Here is a 19,582-nt window from a genome sequence, read left to right as displayed (position 1 = left end):
TTACCATGGTGACTGCATCACTGCTGGCCACACACACACACCCACACACACACACACACACACACACACACACACAGGCTCTAGTATCATTCATCCACACACACTAGTTGCTAGCAGCTTCACATTGCTTAGTTGCACATCAACTCCAGCAGCAATAACATTCATTAATATATCATTAATTAAAAGAAAATCACCATGGCTGCAGATCCCAGAATCAGACAGATCAAGATAAAAACCGGCGTGGTGAAGCGGTGAGTTTTTACTTAAAAAGTTGACATATGCTAGGTTACTAAGCCATGACTGTCACGACCGTCATGGATGAACTTCAACATAGTGCTTACACTTTCTCCCCTTTTGGTCCGTACATCTACATAAACGTTCAGATTTCAAATATAACGTGCTTACTCCATGGCCACAGATGTTAAAATGATGTACGGGCCTTCAGAAGAACCTGTATGTTCCGTATTGTTCAATGAAAAGCATTTTAATCCGATCGCTGGCCATTTCTCCGTATTTTCTCCATTGGCTTTCAACTACGCGACCCTATCGGTTGGGAGGTGTATTGCACTCTGACACATTATAACTATGAGAAAATGGCCACCGATTGGATTATAATGCTTTGTATTGAACAATACGGAAGATAAGGGTACTTCTGAGGGTCCGTAAATAATTTTAACATACGTGGCCATGGCGTAAGCACTTTATATTTGAAATCGGAACGTTTATGTAGATGTACGGACCAAAAAGGGAGAAAGTGCAAACACTAGGTTGACGTTCATCCATGACTCATGATATGACAGTTATGTTTCAGGGCTACTGTTCCTATGCTAACTAGCTTTTTTAGAAATAACTTGTGTGAGGACTGCAAGCTGTCTTAGCTTTCTCGAAAATAGCCGATCCACAAGTTGTGAGCTTGTAGATCGGCCATTCTCGAATGATGTTTGTTTTCACTGTACAATGAATGATGATTCTTGTGCTCATATTATGCTAACTGCGGTTAGCTTGTTAGAAATGTGAGGACTGTATGCTGTTTTAGCGTGCTAATGCTTAGTTAGCATCCAAGCTGTAATTAAAACAGTTTAGTAACTTCAGTTCTACTGAGGAAGACAAACATTAAATGGAGATAGAAATGTTCCTCAAACGTTCAGCTAAAAACTCGTGTTGCTTGGTTTTTATGATATTTACTTCGCGCTCTTATCTGGTCTAGAGCCCGCCCTACTGTATCCGGTTAATTCACAAGCACACATGCCTGCACGTACTACGGGCTGTTTCCGTATCCGGATCGGAGCGGATATGCAAACTTCAAAGCGATATGATCCCAGTCTAAACGTCCAGCACAGTACATTTACTTAAAGGGATATTTCACTTTCAAAAAAACTTTTGGTCTTTTTATCGTCTACTCAGGCCTTTGTGAACCCCCCAGACAGTTTTTAAGTTGCTCGATTCAGTATTTAGATATTTGATATTCATTTTATCAGACACGCCCCCTTCCTATACAAACCCATTGTAACTTCAAACTCCATTTTAACCATGTTAGATTCATCAAAAACACCTGTCCTTGGTTCTGGTGACTCACCCTGCCCTCCTAATGCGTGAGGGGGCTGTGTTTTTCTGATTAATTTTTTCATTTATTTTATTTTATTTTTTTATTGTATTTTATTTTTTTCATTTTCCAAAAAAGAAATTACAAATAAATGAAAAAAGTAATTGAAAAAACACGGCCCCCTCACGTATTAGGGGGGTGGTATGAGTCACCAGAACCAAGGACGGGTGTTTTTGATGAATCTAACATGGTTAAAATGGAGTTTGAAGTTACAATGGGTTTGTATAGGAAGGGGGCGTGTCTGATAAAATGAATATCAAATATCTAAATACTGAATCGAGCAACTTAAAAACTGTCTGGGGGTTCACAAAAGCCTGAGTAGATGATAAAATGACCAAAAGTTTTTTTGAAAGTGAAATATCCCTTTAAGTACTGTACTTAAGTATTTCCAATTATCCGTACTTTTACTTCCACTCCACTACATCTCAGATGGAAATATTATACTTTTACTCCACTACAATTATTTGACAAATTAGTTTCTAGTTACTTTATAGTTTTTGGTACTTATTGCAAAACATACATTAACCACTTCAGCTCTGTATACATTTCGACCATTTGAAAATAGCCGATCTACCATTATTTTCTTTTTACTTTTGACTCCACTACATTTCTAGGAAGAGACTCTTGGCACTCACGCTTACAAAATTTAATTATGAATTAAACACTTAAGCCCTATTTCAAATATAGTGAAAATAGCCGATCTACTAGCACCGTGAGGGCATTGTTGAGGGCTTGTAGATCTGCTATTTTCGACACATCTTCCAACAAACATTTTCAACACAATTCTTGGATGGGGGTCACAAGCACAAAGTCTTTTCAGATGAGGGTCCTTAATTAATTGGGGGTCCTTGACTTGAAAAAGTTTGAGAAACACCCCCTAGCAAAGGGGTTCTCAACATGTGGTCCCCACATAATGTTGGGGGGTCCCGAGATGACAATTGACTTTTAGTAAGAAAAGGAAAAGACCATTAGTGCATCAAAAGTAATCAGCAAACTAAACTATAAAAACGAGTCAAACATTGGCTAAATTTTCAAATAATACAAGACAGAGGAAAAAAATAGCTGATCTACAAGCTCGTTGCAAGGCGTTGTGAGTCAAACTAAATGTAATGCCTCAACTCGAATACCTATGATTATTTTGGGGTGTCCCCAGTTCAAATATGAATATTTTGGGGGCTCACGGCCTGAAAAGGTTGAGAACCACTGCCCTAGCACTCACCTCTTTTAGATAGCATGTTGTTTAGCTGGTATTGAGCCACATAACTCTTTGCCAAAAATTGCAGATCTAAAGGCTCACAATGCGTCACAGCGTTTTAAGCTTGTAGATCGGCTATTTTCTGTGCATGTTCTGTGCAAACCAAAAATAGTTCCTTTTCCTATCGCACAACGATTTGGTGCCCCCCCCCCCCCTGTAGTAACCTTGAGGACCCCCGTTGAAGACCCATGATATAGATTAGTATCAACTGTAGATGTACATTCTTTACTGGAGAGTCGGGCTGTGTTCTGCTCAATGGCTGCCAGTGAGAGGTGCTGAAATGATTATCATTATACATTTTATTATGACAGTAAAAACGTTTAGTGTTCATTAAGGAACTTTGGTGGGATCAATTCAACTGGGCCTCCACCGCAGTTTAGCTAATGAGTCAGGTGGCCATTCATGCCACATGTTATGCATTTCTATCCGCCAGAATGTGAAATCTTGTGGCCAAGGCCATCTGGCCACAATGCTGAGGAAACCCATTGCCTCTTCATCACATTTTTATTGGTGCTATTAATGTAGGGTAATTTACCGTAGGGACTGTCAATTATTCATTCGTTAACATTACGAATCATCGACGAAAGACATCTAAATTGTGCATCTGTATTTCCCATAGTGTTGAAAGAAACTGCAAAAGTAAAATCGTATTTTGTGTGTGTAAGTCCCGGTGAAATACAATGCCGTTTATTTATATAGTCCAATTTACTTTAGTTACATGTGGCAACTTCAGGAGGACGTTTCCATTCTGGGGTGCCCCAGAAATACCAGGCTCATAGTTCACATCAAGCATTATAACCATAACCATAATCATAATAACAGTTACAGTTTATTGTTCACCTCTTTATAGTTGTGGTGTGGACTCTGCCATCCGCTTAAGTTACAATTCATTGTGCTTCATGTGAACAACCTGTATACCTCAGTATCCTTTACTAATTATTTCATAACCAGGACATCTGGCCAAATTAATTGATATAACATTATTTTGTTGTAATCTAGTGTGCAATCTATCCATATGTCTATATGTATGTGTCTATATTCTAGATCTCTGCTGTCGGTAACAGCTGAATGGTAACAGCTGAATGGACCTCCATGCTCACAATGAGGTTGGAGGTCCAAAACAGAACGTTTGAGGATCCAATGGAGTCAGCTGGTTTTGTCAGAAGCGCTTTTTAATACTTTTCATTGGTTCTATATTTTTTTAATCAACACACAGACGTAAAGGGTGTTCAATAGCACTGATTTATGGGGGAAAAAATGCAAAAGCGGAAAAACGAGTTTGCAGGTTTCTGCCCGACAGCAACGATATGTTATGGACTATTCTATAGGTTGCTATGGACTACAACCTTTAGCTTGAGACCCAAAAGAGACATTTGATGTCTTCCCGGGACCCAAACTACTAACTAGTGAAAATAGCTCACAACAATGCTACTTCTTCTGTTTTTCTCATTTACGGAATTTCTTTGATTCTTTACTTACTTATGTATGTATGCAATTATATTGAAAACATTTAGAATGTGTATATTAAACATTTATTCATTTATGAAAATGAAAAATAAAGGGATATTTACTTACGACCCATATACAAATGGGCCCGCGACCCAAAAATGGGTTCCCAAACCCAGGGTTTGGGAACCACTGGACCTAGAGTTACATTTTACAGGCTGTAGTTTCGTAGTTTTGTGTCTGTCTCATTGCACGTTTGGTTTTGTGTGTCTTTGGTCTTGGTTTGGTTTTGTGTGTCACTGTCTTTGGTCTTGGTTTGGTTTTGTGTGTCACTGTCTTTGGTCTTGGTTTGGTTTTGTGTGTCTTCGGTCTTGGTTTGGGGTTTTGTGTATCTTTGTGGTTTTGTAGTCTTCCATTAGCGTTAGGTTGTGTCTCCAGGTCTTCTCTGTCAGAACGTATGGAAAGAAGCAGGCTGTTCTTCCATCCAGGGCTTCTCTTTCTCTCTCTTTCTCTTTCTTTCTTTCCTGCCATTCCAGTCAGTGGCTTTGTGCCCCGGCGAGGCGGATGCCCTTAATAAAATGACAACAGTAATTTGCCTTTGTCATTGGGGCTGTGGAACCCGAACGGCCCTCCACTGTGGGCTCAAAAATACAGTGTGAGAGAGGAAGGCGGCCCCCGAACGCGTGTGTCGACTTACCTCTAATGCCCTTTTTTTCCCTCTATTTTCCAGAGAGCTGCCTTTTCCATTAAGGCGTCGGTGGCAGGTCTATTTAAAAAAAAGCAGGGCTCCCACAGTCTGGGAGAAATAAGAAAATTAACATCAGGACTGCATGGGGAGGAGTGAATGGACATTTTGTTATTAGACTGTCCTTCAGTTTTATTCAAATTATTACAGGCCTTCGTCCTCTTCCCCGTCTCCTCCTCTTCTTCCTCGCTTTGCCGCCCTTTCTTTTTTGACTCCAAACAAGTGGCATCGCTCGTCTTCGCTGTCAGACGGAAACCTTGTATGTCCAAAACCGTTACTATTCAGGAAAGGGGGGAAAAAGAACCTATGTTCCAATGGATCCAATGTAGTTATTATTTAGTCACAAGCTCTTGTTAATACTTTTCATTGGTTCCATATTAATAAAAACCCAGTTTCACTTTCACTTTCACTTAGAATGCAACAGTAGAGCACCGAAATCTGACGTAATTTACGCATCCTACCTGGGTCACGTTTTTTCCCCCCCATTCTGAATTCCCATAGATGTGTTTATATTGCGTCAAATAAGAACTGTGTTCCAAAAATAAACAAATGATCCCCGCGGTTTGACTCTTATGGATATGAAGCATCAACTGACGGTGAGAAAACGCTAATTTACCTAAGTTACTTCCGCCGAATTAGTTACATTTTTGCCAGAAACAGACTGTATCAAATATGAGTGACTGACTATCATAAACGATACAGAGCCACCTCCCTGACAATATCGCCGAGACAGTTTGTTTATTTTTGGACCACAATTCTTATATGAGACGATTCTAAGATGACCCAATGTTATTCTCCATTAAATTACTTCCGCGACCCAGGGGATGAACGAGTGACGTCAGGACATCTGTACTCTGTAGCAAAAAATAGCAGATCTACAAGCTTGCGGATGCAAAGCGTTGTGAATGTGTAGAGTGGCTATTTTTGCTACTTTTGTGTAACCCTGTAGTATGCTGAAGTAGGCCATTAATGTAATGGTAAAAAAAAAATGTAAAAAAGATGTTGAAATATGGAAGTATAAGCTTTCTACCCGACAGTGACTTCTTCCGCCTCTCGTGCTGCCTTTCTTTTGACTCTAAACAAGTGACATCACTCATTCTGCATAAAGCGGTAGAGGGGAGGGGGGGTGCATTTGCATATCGTCTCTGTCGGGTGGAAACCTCATTAGTCATTATGTCCAAAACTGTGACTTTTTAGGATTCAAATTCACTGAATCCTAAAAAGCTTGAGCTTGCGGATCTGCTACTTTTGATGCTTTCGTGTGATGCTTTAGTACGTACTTTAGTACCACCCAAGTCTTCGCTTAATGCGGCCCGCAGGTTAATATCAGAATACTGATATATTATTGATTTCAGCTGTTAAAATTCCAAACGTGCAAACATCACCCGCTTTAATTACTTCAGTCTATATTAGTAGCTTAATGACTAGTATTACAATTCTATTGTCGTTTTTATGTCCAATGTATTTGTATTTAAGGTCATAAAGCTAACATAAGTATAACTAAATGCATTTGAAATTAAATAAAAATGTTACTTTTCAGGATTCCAATTCAAAAATAGGCATTCATTTACGAAAAAAGTTAAAATACGGGGGTGTCTGCCCGACAGTATATGCAATGTGGCCCTCTGGAGTGAGTGTGGAAATATAGTGGCCCTCTACATCATCAAAGTTGCTCACCACTGCTGTAGTATAATCAAGTAGTGCGTTGATTTACGAAAGAAAAAGTTAAAACATGGAGATAAAAGGTTTCTGCCCGACAGCTGACGACATGGTTTGCATATGGCGACTGTTTAAAAGCGTCTTGATGGAAACATATTAAAATGAGCCGTAATTGATGTAAAATATGACAGAGTGCCATTAAGCCAGGCAGCGAGCAACACACAGAGAGGGAGGGGTGTACGGTAACGTGACTGATTAATGACGGAACACACACACACACACACACACACACACACACACACACACACACACACACACACACGTTTGTATCACTATACTTGTGAGGACGTCAACATTTCTGGACGGCATTGGAAATAGCTGAAAATGGCCGATAAATATCAGATCTACAAGGTCGCAGCGCTTCTCGTTGTAGGCTTATCCTTATAGATCTGCTTTTTTTCGATGCGTGATATCGCCGCACAACTAAGTATAAGAAAGGGAAAACTCTAACCCCCACCGGAATCTGATCCTAACTGTAATCCTGATTCTAAAAATCTTTTTCTTTAACCATTAAACAACCTTGTGTCTTGTGAGGACTAGGCTGTCTAGAATGTCACAATTATTACAAAATCTAATTGCATTTTTTTTTACATAATCGCAATTACTTTTGCATAATCGTGAAAACGTTTTCAAATATTAAAAAAAGCAGAAATAGCTGATCTACAAGCTTTGAGCTTGTAGATCAGCTATTTCTGCTATTTTCAAATGTATAAAATTATTAAATATGTCAATAATTTCTTTGTATATTGAAGTCTTTTGTCATATCTGGCCTGTGCAATTTTTGATTCGGAAGCCTAAAAGTCAAACAGAAATTTATTTTGTATTCATATGTTCCAATGTTCAACGCCAAACACACAATTAAATTGTTGATCGCAATTATTTGAGTGACAATTAATCGTCAACTTAAATTTGTAATCGTGACAGCCCTAGTGAAGACCAGGAGAGCTGTCCCCTCAATGTCTATTACTCAATTTCTGCAATACTTGTAGAAATTGGCCCTCACAAGTATGGTAATACAAGTGCACACACACACACACACGCACACACACACACACACACACACACACACACACACACACACACACACACACACACACACACACACACACACACACACACACACACACACACACACACACACGCGCGCGCACACGCACACGCACACACACACTGATTCATTTTATGAAAAAATAATTTCACATCGCCTTCGTTCCGACATGCGAGCACAGCCTGTAAAAAGAAAAAGAAAAACATTAGTTGTGAATCATTATCAATAGTGATATTTTCAAACTTCATTATGCCAATCAGGGTCAGAATCTATCTAATAGATTTGGTTTCATTTGGCCCGTAATTGATAAATAATCAGAACGTATCAATGTACTCAGGCTCCATTTTCACTAACAATCAAGTTAAAAGTGGCCCATTTACCACCTGACTTGGTTCAAATTAGGGACCAAATTGATGATCAATTAATCTGTAGAAAGGACTAGGTGTGTGTGTGTGTGTGTGTGTGTGTGTGTGTGTGTGTGTGTGTGTGTGTGTGTGTGTGTGTGTGTGTGTGTGTGTGTGTGTGTGTGTGTGTGTGTGTGTGTGTGTGTGTGTGTGTGTGTGTGTGTGTGTGTGTGTGTGTGTGATAATGGAGATAGCAGAGACTAAGTCGTCGTGGTGAAGTAGGAACTGAAAGACGCCATCACAAGCATATCAAAGCAGAAACCTTGTATCGCCGTATTTCAACCTTTTTTATGTTTTTTTTTCTTTGTCACACCAAAATAGAACAAGCAAGCGCTCTATGAGCGCTTGCTTGTAGTTCCGCTATTTTTGAATGTTTTAAGTGGAAGCGAAAGTGGTCACATTAGTCTGTGGGTTTTATGAATATTATTCAACCAATATTTTATACATACAAGGTTTCCACCCGAAATAAACAATTATGTGAAAACATTAATAACTGTTACTGTTACGTGGTGTTTGGAAACCTGGTCAATCCTAAGGACAGTTTTTCCATTCAAGAATGAGACTGTATCCTTTTATTTGAAATGTGCGAATACCAAATAAATAAAATAACACTGTTCAGTTACATTTAAAGTAGGGATGACAGAATATAATGCAAAATATGATATTGGCCAATGAACTTAAAATTTCATTAATAAAATGTCAATTTTTTTTCGTAAACAGAAAGATACACCGTACATATGCCCCACAGACAAACAAATAAACAAACCTATGAAACATTTCACAGCCAATAATAATACCAGATTAACAAATGGGTTAGGTAAATGGAAACAAACAAAACGAAGGGCACTTTTCCTCCCATGTTTGGACTTTGGCCCCCGCTCGCTTCACCTGTTCACCATACTAGACATATAAAAATCCTAATCCTAAAAAGGATCGACGCTATGGAAATATGCAAAAGTATCTATATTAAAAATATATAATAATAAATAAAGAATTCATTATAATAACTATTTGGTCCCCACTCCTTTGGGTGTTTTTTGTCTCTGGATATTTGTACATATATGAAATTTGTCCTCTGCCTTTACCCATTTAATGTGAATTTAAGGTAAGTTTATGAACTGAGTGGAGACTGTACTACATGTACGGCACTGGTACCACCAAGCCCTTCACTGAGCAAATGCTAACGATGATAAATTCATACATTAAACTTATTGTGTGTTATGTGACAGAAGGTAGACATGTTTGTATACATCCTAATATACAATAGAGAGTCGCGCGCATGCGTGGCTGTCTGTCTGCCTCGTCAGCCTGTTTGTGTGTCTGCCTCTCCAAGCTGTTGGTGTCTGGGTCTCACCAAGTTAGGTTTCGCAGGGTGGAGCTACATGGTTTCCAGGGGGAGCTTTCGTTTTCGCTTTGCGTGTCGAAACAAACACCGCTGTTGCAATGAACATCTACACTGTCTCTGTCTCCGATGTGCGGCCCAGGCTACTAGGGCCCCACGCAGCGGCGAGACGGGAGGGCCACGCAGCGGCCCGAACCTCTAGTTGTATACACTAGAAGTTCGGCCCGCTGCGCGGGCCTCACCTCTAGCGCCCGCGCCCACGTAGCGCCCACTTGGCAGCGATCATTGGTTCACCGATCTGTGCGCCCGCCCTGCGCCCCTCCTCCTCCCCCAATGTGCAGTATTGAGAGCCCTGACGGCACAACATTTGGAGCGATGCCCACTGCACTCTGGTTGGTTGGGGAAATGAAAGGTTGACTCCCACTTCCTATGCCAGGAATGTCAACAGCCTGGTCCAGCCTCTTATTTTTGAGCAAAACGCAAAGGAAAATAAAAGCCTGGAGATCGAGGCTAGGGCCCACTTAGGGCCCAGGTAGAACCCAAGTGGGACCCAAGTGGATCCCGCTGACATTGCCAACTGTAGGCCCTTATAGTTCAGCCCACCTTGAAACCATATGGGACCCACGTCAGCCCCACATAAATTGCCAAGTTGGGGGTACACCTAGGGCCCAGGTAGAACCCACTTAAAGCCTGCATGGGCAAACCCAGTTAGGACCCACCTCGGTCCCACATAAACTTGCCTAGTTGGGGCCCACCTAAGGCCCAGGTAGAACCTACTTATAGCCCACATAGGCATCCCAGTTAGGACCCACCGCGGCCCCACATAGAATTGCCTAGGTGGGGCCCACCTAAGGCCCAGGTAGAACACACTTATATCCCACAAGGGCATCCCAGTTGGGACTCAAGTGGATCCCGCTGACATTGCCGACATGGGGTCCATATGGTTTAGCCCACCTTGAAACCATATGGGAACTACGTTGGCGTGCTGGCTGGAATGCAAACGCATGCAGTGTCTTTTGTTTCTCCAGCAGAGTTTCTAGTGTCTCTTATCTCTCTCTGGAAGAGGTTGCATATGAACTCTGCAGCCGCACTGAGGCGCTCCAACACAAACATTAAGACATTAAGCTGCTTCACACAACAAACATCAGCACCACGCTGCTGTTTGTCCAAAACACACAATATCTCCTCTCCCACCGACGTCATGTGTTCATTATATTGGACTGAAATGATCTGAAATGACTACATTACCTAATGCACCCTAAACGTGCGTCGCACTGGGCGGACCTGCCATTACGTTAGTTACTGGAGTTACTGTGGAGCTACACATAGTTCTCCACAAAATACACCTTCTACAATGGACTAACTGAGTAGCAATAACATTCACCACACTAACGTTCATTGTTGACAAAGTGATTTCACAGCTGCTTCAGCCACGACAACCACGTTAGCGTTAGCTACATGCTAACGGTAAAAGTCCATTACCGTTAGCCGCATGCTAACGGCTCATGTTAAGCACCCCTGGGCACTAATCATTCAAATACAACAAACGCTATCACAGTAGTGGACATAAACATTCTTTACATTAGTGGAAGGCTGCAGTGACCGAAAAGTCTTGACAATATGAATGACAGGGCGATTGATTAGAGAAATGACGGTGATTGTGCTGTCCAGCTCAGCTCGCAGAACTATCACAGAGCCCTCGTTGCTGCGTCTGACTATGATGGCGGCAGCGAGCTGTGAGAGCGAGTAATCGATGCTGGCGTCTGGAAACTGCCCTCAGCATGACACGACCAATGAGAGTTAGCGCTTTCGTTGTTCCTAAGATACGGTGTATGGCCCATAGCACGTCTGCCCCATAGCTTGTAGGTCTCTCGCACATGATTGGCGTAGCCTGCGTTGCCAGCTTTTTCGCGCACATGATTGGCTGTTAAAAATTTTAGCAGTTTTACGATCAGCCCGGAGTAAAGCGGAAGTAAATTGCGAGCTGAAATATATGTAGCACTGTATGATTATTAGATAGTAGAAGTGGAGACAGATGTGAAGGTGGAAAAGAAAGTAGAAGTACTTATATACTTTTGCATGAGCGATTTTTGTAGCAAGTTGGGAGGGAATTGGACCACTGCTTTGGCCGTGAGTTGTACCTAAAGTTTTAAAACATTTTCAAGATTGTTTTGAAGATGCATTTAGGGTTTAAGGTGCTTAAACTGGTTTTGATGCTATTAATGACTTACTGTAATTTTGCCCGGGATCCCCTGGAGCCCCCTCAAGGGACCCCCTCAAGTAACCCTGGGGGTCCCCAGACCTGACTTTGAGAACTACTGTTGTACATCTCCCAAAGAAGACTAGACATACTGTCTGTCGCCAGCTTTAAAGTGTTTTGTTAAATGTGTTTTGTTCCCAGCTGAAAAGGTGATCTCAAAAGTGTGTGTGTGTGTGTGTGTGTGTGTGTGTGTGTGTGTGTGTGTGTGTGTGTGTGTGTGTGTGTGTGTGTGTGTGTGTGTGTGTGTGTGTGTGTGTGTGTGTGTGTGTGTGTGTGTGTGTGTGTGTGTGTGTGTGTGTGTGTGTGCGCGCGCGCACACTAGCTAAAGAGGAGCTCAGCTACATCAAAGAGGCCAAACAGCAAGAAGAGAGGATAGAACGACTGAAAGCTGAAGCAGGAGACGAGTATGTGATCAAGAAACAGGTACTCTAATGCAGTGGTTCTCAGACTTTTTCATGTCAAGGACCCCCAAATTGACACTTATTAGCCCCCCATTTGAAAAAATATGCCAGAGACCTCCATAAGAGAAAACTTTTATGGCTCTAGCAGTGATCCTCAACCACTTTCATTTCAAGGACCCCAGTTTGACATGCATTAGGCTACGGACCCCCATTTAATGGCATTTCTATATCTGGGACCCCAATTATATTGTAAAATCAATGTTAATTTAACTCTGAGAGTGTATAAATGGAACCAAATGGACCCGTTAGGGTCCAGTTGGTTCCATTTGTACACTCTCAGAGTTACAGACCCATAAGGGTCCATTTGGTTCCTAACTATCCATCATTTAGCTGGGGACCCCCTGGAAAGGACCCCTGGGGGCCCCCGGACCCCACTTTGAGAACCAACGCTCTAATTTACAGGACTGGTGCTCTGACTTTTCTTTAGCTTCATTACCCTTTTTATGTTATTTCTGAATTCAAGTACCCCCTGTTTTTAGCTCCGCTGTCGCACCACAGTGTGTCTACGTAGGTGGTGTACCTCTTTCCTTTCCTGGCTGGTGCCCCTGGGTTGGCACGTAAAGTGACACTTTGCTTGCCACCAGTTCCGGGTGCCTGACGCAGTGCCCAGCTTTAAGCTATACAGTATATTCTTTGTTGACTAGGTTCCCCCAGGGCTCTGTGCTTGGTCCGCTCCTTTTCCCCCCTCTATGCTAAATAGCCACAATTATTGTACTATTTTCACCAAGTGTTTGCCTGTTTTCGTAGAATGTTGGCCTATTATGACATGGTCAGCATTAGGACGCTGAGGTTAATGAGGTTAAACTGATGTTGATTCTATATTAAGTCATTTTGCTGGGGACCCCCTGGAACACCCTTCAAGTACCCACTTTGAGAACCACTGGGATAAGTGACGGACAGCAGTAGCCCTACAGTATACGGCGCACACACACGGACGCCATTTTGATGGCGTTGATCAGACTTCAGAGTCAAAGCTTGGTTTTGTTTGTTGATTCCCAGAGGAAAGGCTCAGCCTGGGGCTACGGTGGGATTGGTGGCTGTTAACCCATTTAGGCCGGGGAAAGAATCACTTTTAGATTTCTGCGGCTATTAAAAAATAGCAGATCTACAAGCTCATAGAGCGGCTGCGCTACGAGCTTGTAGATCTGCTATTTTTGAAAAATCATGAAAGTTTGTGCAAATCTTTGAATATATATATTTTAAAGCAAACATTTGTAACTCAAATCTTTGCTTCTGGGGATTCTACAAATGTCTTCTAAATGTTGCTATAATATCAGTGGTTCTCAAACTTTTTCATGTCAAGGACCCCCAGAATTATATGTATTTGGCCACGGACCCCCATCTCAAAATATTTAGTTCCAGGGACCCCCGTGAAGCAAAGATTTGAGTCAAATTACGTTTAAAACATATATTTATATTCAAATATTTGCACAAATGTAAAAAAAAAATGCAGATCTACAAGCTTGTAGCGCGGCACTCGGTGCAGCGCTATGAGCTTGTAGATCTGCTATTTTTTGAATAGCCCCAAAGCAATCTATAAAACGACACAGATGCGTTCCCGGTCTCAATGGGTTAAAGTGTGGGATTAGGGCTGGGGGATTAGGAGGCCAGAGGGATTATGGTTGGAGACGAGGGGTGTGAGGCGGTGCGGATTAGGACGCATTAGATGCTTTCATTTGAACTGTAATGGAATCAATAGACTCCTAAGTGTCATCTTTATCCAGCTGTGATGGGATCATATCCAGCACACTGTGGAGTTCACCGTCACATCTGTGCGTTTGGACTTGCTCCGCTGCTCCGGGGTCTGCTTCACCTTGTCACACAATGTCACACGCTGAGGGACACCAACCGACACCCTGCTATAGGTGCCTGCTGTAGTCTGACATGACAACCTGCGTGTGTGTGTGTGTGTGTGTGTGTGTGTGTGCAGTACTATACTTGTGAGGGCCTAATGTCCCCACAAATATTGTAGAATTAGAGAAACTAGACCATACCCGTCGGGGGATATGAGCACCCAAAGTATGTGCAGTTTGAGTTATGCGCTGTGCACAGACAGTATATCAGGGATGGAAAGTGACTTTGTACTTGGTACCTGCAACACTTCCAACACACACGCACGCGCGTCACCGTGGCGCGGAGCCACAGAGAACACCCATAACAGTTCCAACACACACACACGCTCGCGAACACTCACACACGCGCGACCCACCCGTCTCGAACACACACAGACACACACACATGGCCGCCGTGTGCGCGCGCGACCCACCCATCGCGAACACACACACACACGCGTGCGGCGACCCGTCGCGAACACACACACACACGGCCAGTGTAGTCCCTGCCCAGTCTGTGGCCAGCAGCAGTAAACTGAGCACATGCGCAGTCGTAGTGTTGTGCAGCAGTCATCCCATAGCTTGCGGGGCTGTAACCATGGTGACGGAATCTTAACATAAAAACGCTAATAAACAGTGTACATTTTGGGAAAGTTTAAAACGGGCGTCGCTGTTTGGTGCATATGCTAATGGTCAATGGGAGTGTGCAACTTCAGATCAATTGTTCCAGCCATTGAGGAGAACCAGGCAGGACAAAGAATAGACAGATCCTGTCCACAGAGGTTTGGTAATTTATATGTAGGATAGGCATTGTGAGGACTTTCTCCCTGTTCTTCACAAGAGATATGGTTGTTTTTATGGTTAAAATACATACACACGCACACACAAAAAAATGATGATCTGCAAGTTTACGTTGTGAACTTGTAGATGATGTTCAAAAAAAAATTGGGGACAATTTTCAGACATTTTCAATGACCTCCTAAAATGTTGATGACCTCACAAGTACAGTAATACAAACGTTGTGTGTGTGTGTGTGTGTGTGTGTGTGTGTGTGTGTGTGTGTGTGTGTGTGTGTGTGTGTGTGTGTGTGTGTGTGTGTGTGTGTGTGTGTGCGTGCGTGTGTGCGTAATACAGATGATACAGGTACCGTATGTCCATGCTGTAGTGTTCAGCTCAGTAAAGGTGTGCTGTAGGTTAGGAAGTCTGTGTCAGCATTCTAGTTGACTCCTCATGCTCTTTAGACGGCCGTGGCAGTCAAACATTCCCAGGCTGTAGCATTTTCACTCCAGGAGCACCGAAGCCTGAATTATAATCTGCTCTGCACAGAAAACAGCCGATCTGCAAGCTCATGACGCGCCATGAGCTTGTAGATCGGCTGTTGTTTGTACCCTGTACACCTTCTTGCATACAACCTTCATTTAGAGCAAGAGCAAAACATAAACAACTCCAGAGTTCGTAGGCTATAGCAGTGGTTCTCAAACGTTTTTGTGCCAGGGGCCTCCAGAAGCAAAGATTTGAATAAAAAAAATAATCTATATACAAAGATTTACTAAATAAAAATCATGATTTTTAAAAAAAATAGCAGATCTACAAGCTACGAGCTTGTATATCTGCTATTTATGAATAGCCAAAGTATAAAATATGGTTAAAGTGGTTAGAATTATTGTGATGCTACCCCTTGGGGGACAAGGACCTCTGGGGGTCCCGGGACCCCCAGAGGTCGAGCGGTGTCGAGATGTGTACAGCAGGGCTACAGGCATAAAGCACAGAAGAGGTCTATGGTAGTTTTGCTGGTGGAAGATGAATTTGCCTGAACCCCTGCTGCTCAGTCACCCCCCTGTCTCCTCTTACAGGGAGTGCAGGATGATGGTATTGATAGTATTGATAATATTCATAAAAGTAATGATTAGGGATGGTAATCGTTTATTGTGTTTAAAAAACGCTCACAGTAATCGTATCACAGCCATTTTTTATTAATTGTGGAAAATGTCCTCCAGCATACCCGTGGATCAATTGTTGAGCTGCATAACCGGTACCACTTAAACCCTCTATACTTAGTTAAACAGACCTGTAAAGAGTGTACTTGGTACGCCCTTTTTTTCACTCTATCCCAAACCTCTCCATTTTTGTTTTGACTAACGTTTCTCCTAGAATATGGATGCTTGGGTGCAAGTGGTTGGAGTTTTATCGTGATAATATTGATAATCGCAATTGTTTTGGCCACATTTGTCGTGACATAATTTTCACATGGTCCCATCCCTAGTATTGACAGTTCTGATGATGTATTTTTCAGATTGAGGTACTACAGGAGTGCAGGATGATGGTCCCAGACTGTCATCGCAGGCTGGTGACGGCTCACACAGAACTGCTGCAGATACTGGTAAGATCGGACTTTATTGACACATCACAGGTTTACAGGTGTAAATAACTTTATTGACACATCACAGGTTTACAGGTGTAAGTAACTTTACTGACACATCACAGGTGTACAGGTGTAAAATAACTTTATGGACACATCACTGGTTTACAGGTGTAAATAACTTTATTGACACATCACAGGTTTACAGGTGTAAGTAACTTTATTGACACATCACAGGTGTACAGGTGTAAAATAACTTTATGGACACATCACTGGTTTACAGGTGTAAATACATGTATTGTCACCTTGCAGGTTTAATGGTATAGATAACATGGTTATTTATGCATGGTTAAAGGTAGGGCTGTGTGATATGACATTGAATCAATATTGCGATTATTTTAAACTTTAGTGAAAATAGCAGATCCACAACACAAGATCACACCGCTGTGCATCATGGTGCGTTGTGATGTGAGCTTGTAGATTGTCTATATTAGCTATTTTTGTATACCACCATTGTACAACAAAGTATAATACAGGATTAAGTGGTTTCTAAATTCTATTAGAATGTTTGTCAATGTCAATTTGTTGATATAGATAAGAAAAATAAATCCCCCCAAAACATTGCTACTTGATTATTCAACTGCTTCTATTGGTTCTAAATAGTGGTTTTGATATATTTTCAGTCCTTTTGACAGCAGAACCGACAGCAACGATATTATACTCCAAAGTAAAACATAGCAAAAAAATTGCTGATCTACAAGCTCACAAGGCATCGGGATGTCATGCACTGTATGCTATTAGATCGACTAGTTTCGCTATTTTTTATGACATATCCAAAATACTGACCCCAGGTTGAAAGTGGGTAATTCGATCTGTGGGGTTTCTTTAAATATTGAACCAATAAAAAGTATTAACAAGAGGCTTGTGACTAAATAATAACTGCATAGGATCCTTTGGACTTCCTCCTCCTTTTAAGCCAATGGGGAGTCCGCAATTCCTTCCCATACTCTGAACAGTCGTAAGAGCTCCGGTCACAGAACGCGGTGTGGGCTTGTAGATCAGCTACAGTATTATTGGGCTTAACGCTGGGGGTAAAAAAATGGCAAAGAATTAAAAAATATATATATATCTATCTTAAAATGTTGATGTAATACAAACCTGTATGTGTTGGGGGTTAGTGTTAGGATAAGGCATTTAGAAGTTAGATTTAGGGATTAGAGATAAGAGTCATGCTTGAGGGGCATGGTGGCCTGGTCAGCCGGGGCGCCTGATGGAGGGTAAAGGAACTGGTTGGAATAACGTGTTCCTTCCACGCACTACGACAGGGGGGAGGCTTGTTAGCTCTCATGCATTGAAGGAGGCATGAGCTCGGTTCTGGGCTCTCCCTAGGCTGGCAGAGGGAGTGTAGCGCCCAGGAATACTTAGACAATTGGCACTGGGTGAAAAACATGGGGTTGCAAAATCGTGGGATAAAAATGTAAGTAAAAAAAAAAAGTCATGCCTGATTCATACTTAATTGCGCGCTTGTGTCGCGCACGGTAAAATAGCCGTCGCAGCGCGACGCGTCGTGAGCTTGTAGATCTGCTATTTTTTTGCTTTCGGCTTACCATTAAAAATGCCGCTGATAAAATCGGCGCTCTAAAATGTTGGTATCCTCACAGGTTTAGTAATACAAACCTGTGTGTGTGTGTGTGTGTGTGTGTGTGTGTGTGTGTGTGTGTGTGTGTGTGTGTGTGTGTGTGTGTGTGTGTGTGTGTGTGTGTGTGTGTGTGTCATCCAGGAAACGGAGGAGGATTTGGCTGAAGCAGGAGAGTACAAGGAGGCTCGGGGAGTATTGGACTCGGTGAAGCTTGAAGGCTGAGCGTCAGCCTGGCTGTGAAATGTGCTTTTCAAATGTCCATTCCTTCAGTCAGCAGACACACACACACACACACACACACACACACACACACAGACACAGACAAGCTCCTTCTCATGTATTTATTTCCATATTTTACTACCTGCACCCGGGGCTTAACATGCTTTCTCTCTACCGTATGTCTTACAAGCGTCACAATAGATATTGTTTCTTACAGTAAAATGGTTTTGTGTTGGGTTGATATGCAAAGCAAATGAATTCTGTTCATAGATGGACACTAGTTTCAGTGCTTCTCAAAATGCTTTCATGTCACGGACCACCAAATTAATGTGTTTGGCCGCGGACCCCCCATCTGAACATATTTTGTGCCAGGGACCCCCCCATGCAAGATTTATTAAGATATTCTAAATGTATCGAATTATTTCACGTTTGTTCTTTGTTTTTTAAATGGCTATTTTCAAATATCCGAAGTATATATAGGATTAAAGTGGTTAAATAGATTTTTATGATATATTAACTTATTTAGCTGGGGACCCCCTTTAACCCCCTCAAGGATCCCTGGGGGTCCCCGGACCCCACTTTGAGAACCAGTGTACTGTATGTGTCACAATAAACAATAAACATTGTTTCTTACAGGAAGACCTTTTTTTGTTTGTTTAACCCATTAAGACCTGAAGCCGATTCTAAAAATGTCATCTAAAAAAACGTTTTTCTGAAATACCTATGTTTCTATGTCAGTGATGCTCAATCTTTTTAATGTGAACCACCCAAAATGATATGTATTTGTATTTGCCAAAGTATAAAATAATGGTTTAAGTGGTTACACAGATGCGTTCCCGGTTTGAATACGCAAACCAACTGAACTGCATTCATAGGTAGTGCTGTCGCCATTATGATGACACTCTACTTGATGATTAATTGTCACACAAATAATTGTGACCAACGATTTTATAGTTTTTTCATCAGCATATTTGTCTGTCTGTTTGTCAGTCGCTTTGTATCTGTGTTGCCAGTGGTTTAATGTAACTAAGTACATTTACTCAAGTACTGTACTTAAAGGTAGGGTAAGTGATATTTTTTGGTTAAAACAAAAAGTATTTTGTTAAAAGGTTAAAGCACTATATTCTGATAGTAATCATTGCTATAGAGTGTTTGTTCAGTAACAGGAGTCTCCCCGTCTCTCCAGCTCTTTAATAAACAGAAAATATTTTTTTTGGTAGGTGTCAATATTTCAGCCAATTAGAAGAGAG

General features: G+C 41.8%; 1 protein-coding gene across 1 annotated transcript; it reads left to right on the top strand.

Annotated features, from left to right (window-relative positions):
* The first annotated feature begins 58 nt into the window (after nucleotides 1-58).
* On the top strand, nucleotides 59-19,031 carry tbca (tubulin cofactor a). Its single transcript, XM_080418994.1, has 4 exons — nucleotides 59-251; nucleotides 12,140-12,245; nucleotides 16,409-16,495; nucleotides 18,255-19,031. Exons 1-4 carry the CDS (start codon nucleotides 196-198, stop codon nucleotides 18,333-18,335), a joined length of 330 nt encoding a protein of 109 aa, XP_080275120.1. The 5' UTR covers nucleotides 59-195; the 3' UTR covers nucleotides 18,336-19,031.
* The last annotated feature ends 551 nt before the right edge of the window (nucleotides 19,032-19,582 follow it).

The sequence above is a fragment of the Gymnoscopelus braueri genome, assembly GCF_963280865.1.
Source record: "Gymnoscopelus braueri genome assembly, chromosome: 22".
NCBI classification, from domain to species: Eukaryota; Metazoa; Chordata; class Actinopteri; order Myctophiformes; family Myctophidae; genus Gymnoscopelus; species Gymnoscopelus braueri.
Note: the sequence above shows the minus strand (reverse complement) of the source record. Positions and strands in the feature narration are given on the sequence as shown.

What these genes read in the sequence shown, in the direction of transcription:
- tbca (XM_080418994.1), top strand. Translation starts at nt 196, where the DNA reads ATGGCTGCAGATCCCAGAATCAGACAGATCAAGATAAAAACCGGCGTG. An exon ending in AAAACCGGCGTGGTGAAGCG is followed by an intron (nt 252 to 12,139) that starts GTGAGTTTTTAC and finishes GCGCGCGCGCAC; the next exon opens with ACTAGCTAAAGAGGAGCTCA. An exon ending in CAGAACTGCTGCAGATACTG is followed by an intron (nt 16,496 to 18,254) that starts GTAAGATCGGAC and finishes TGTGTCATCCAG; the next exon opens with GAAACGGAGGAGGATTTGGC.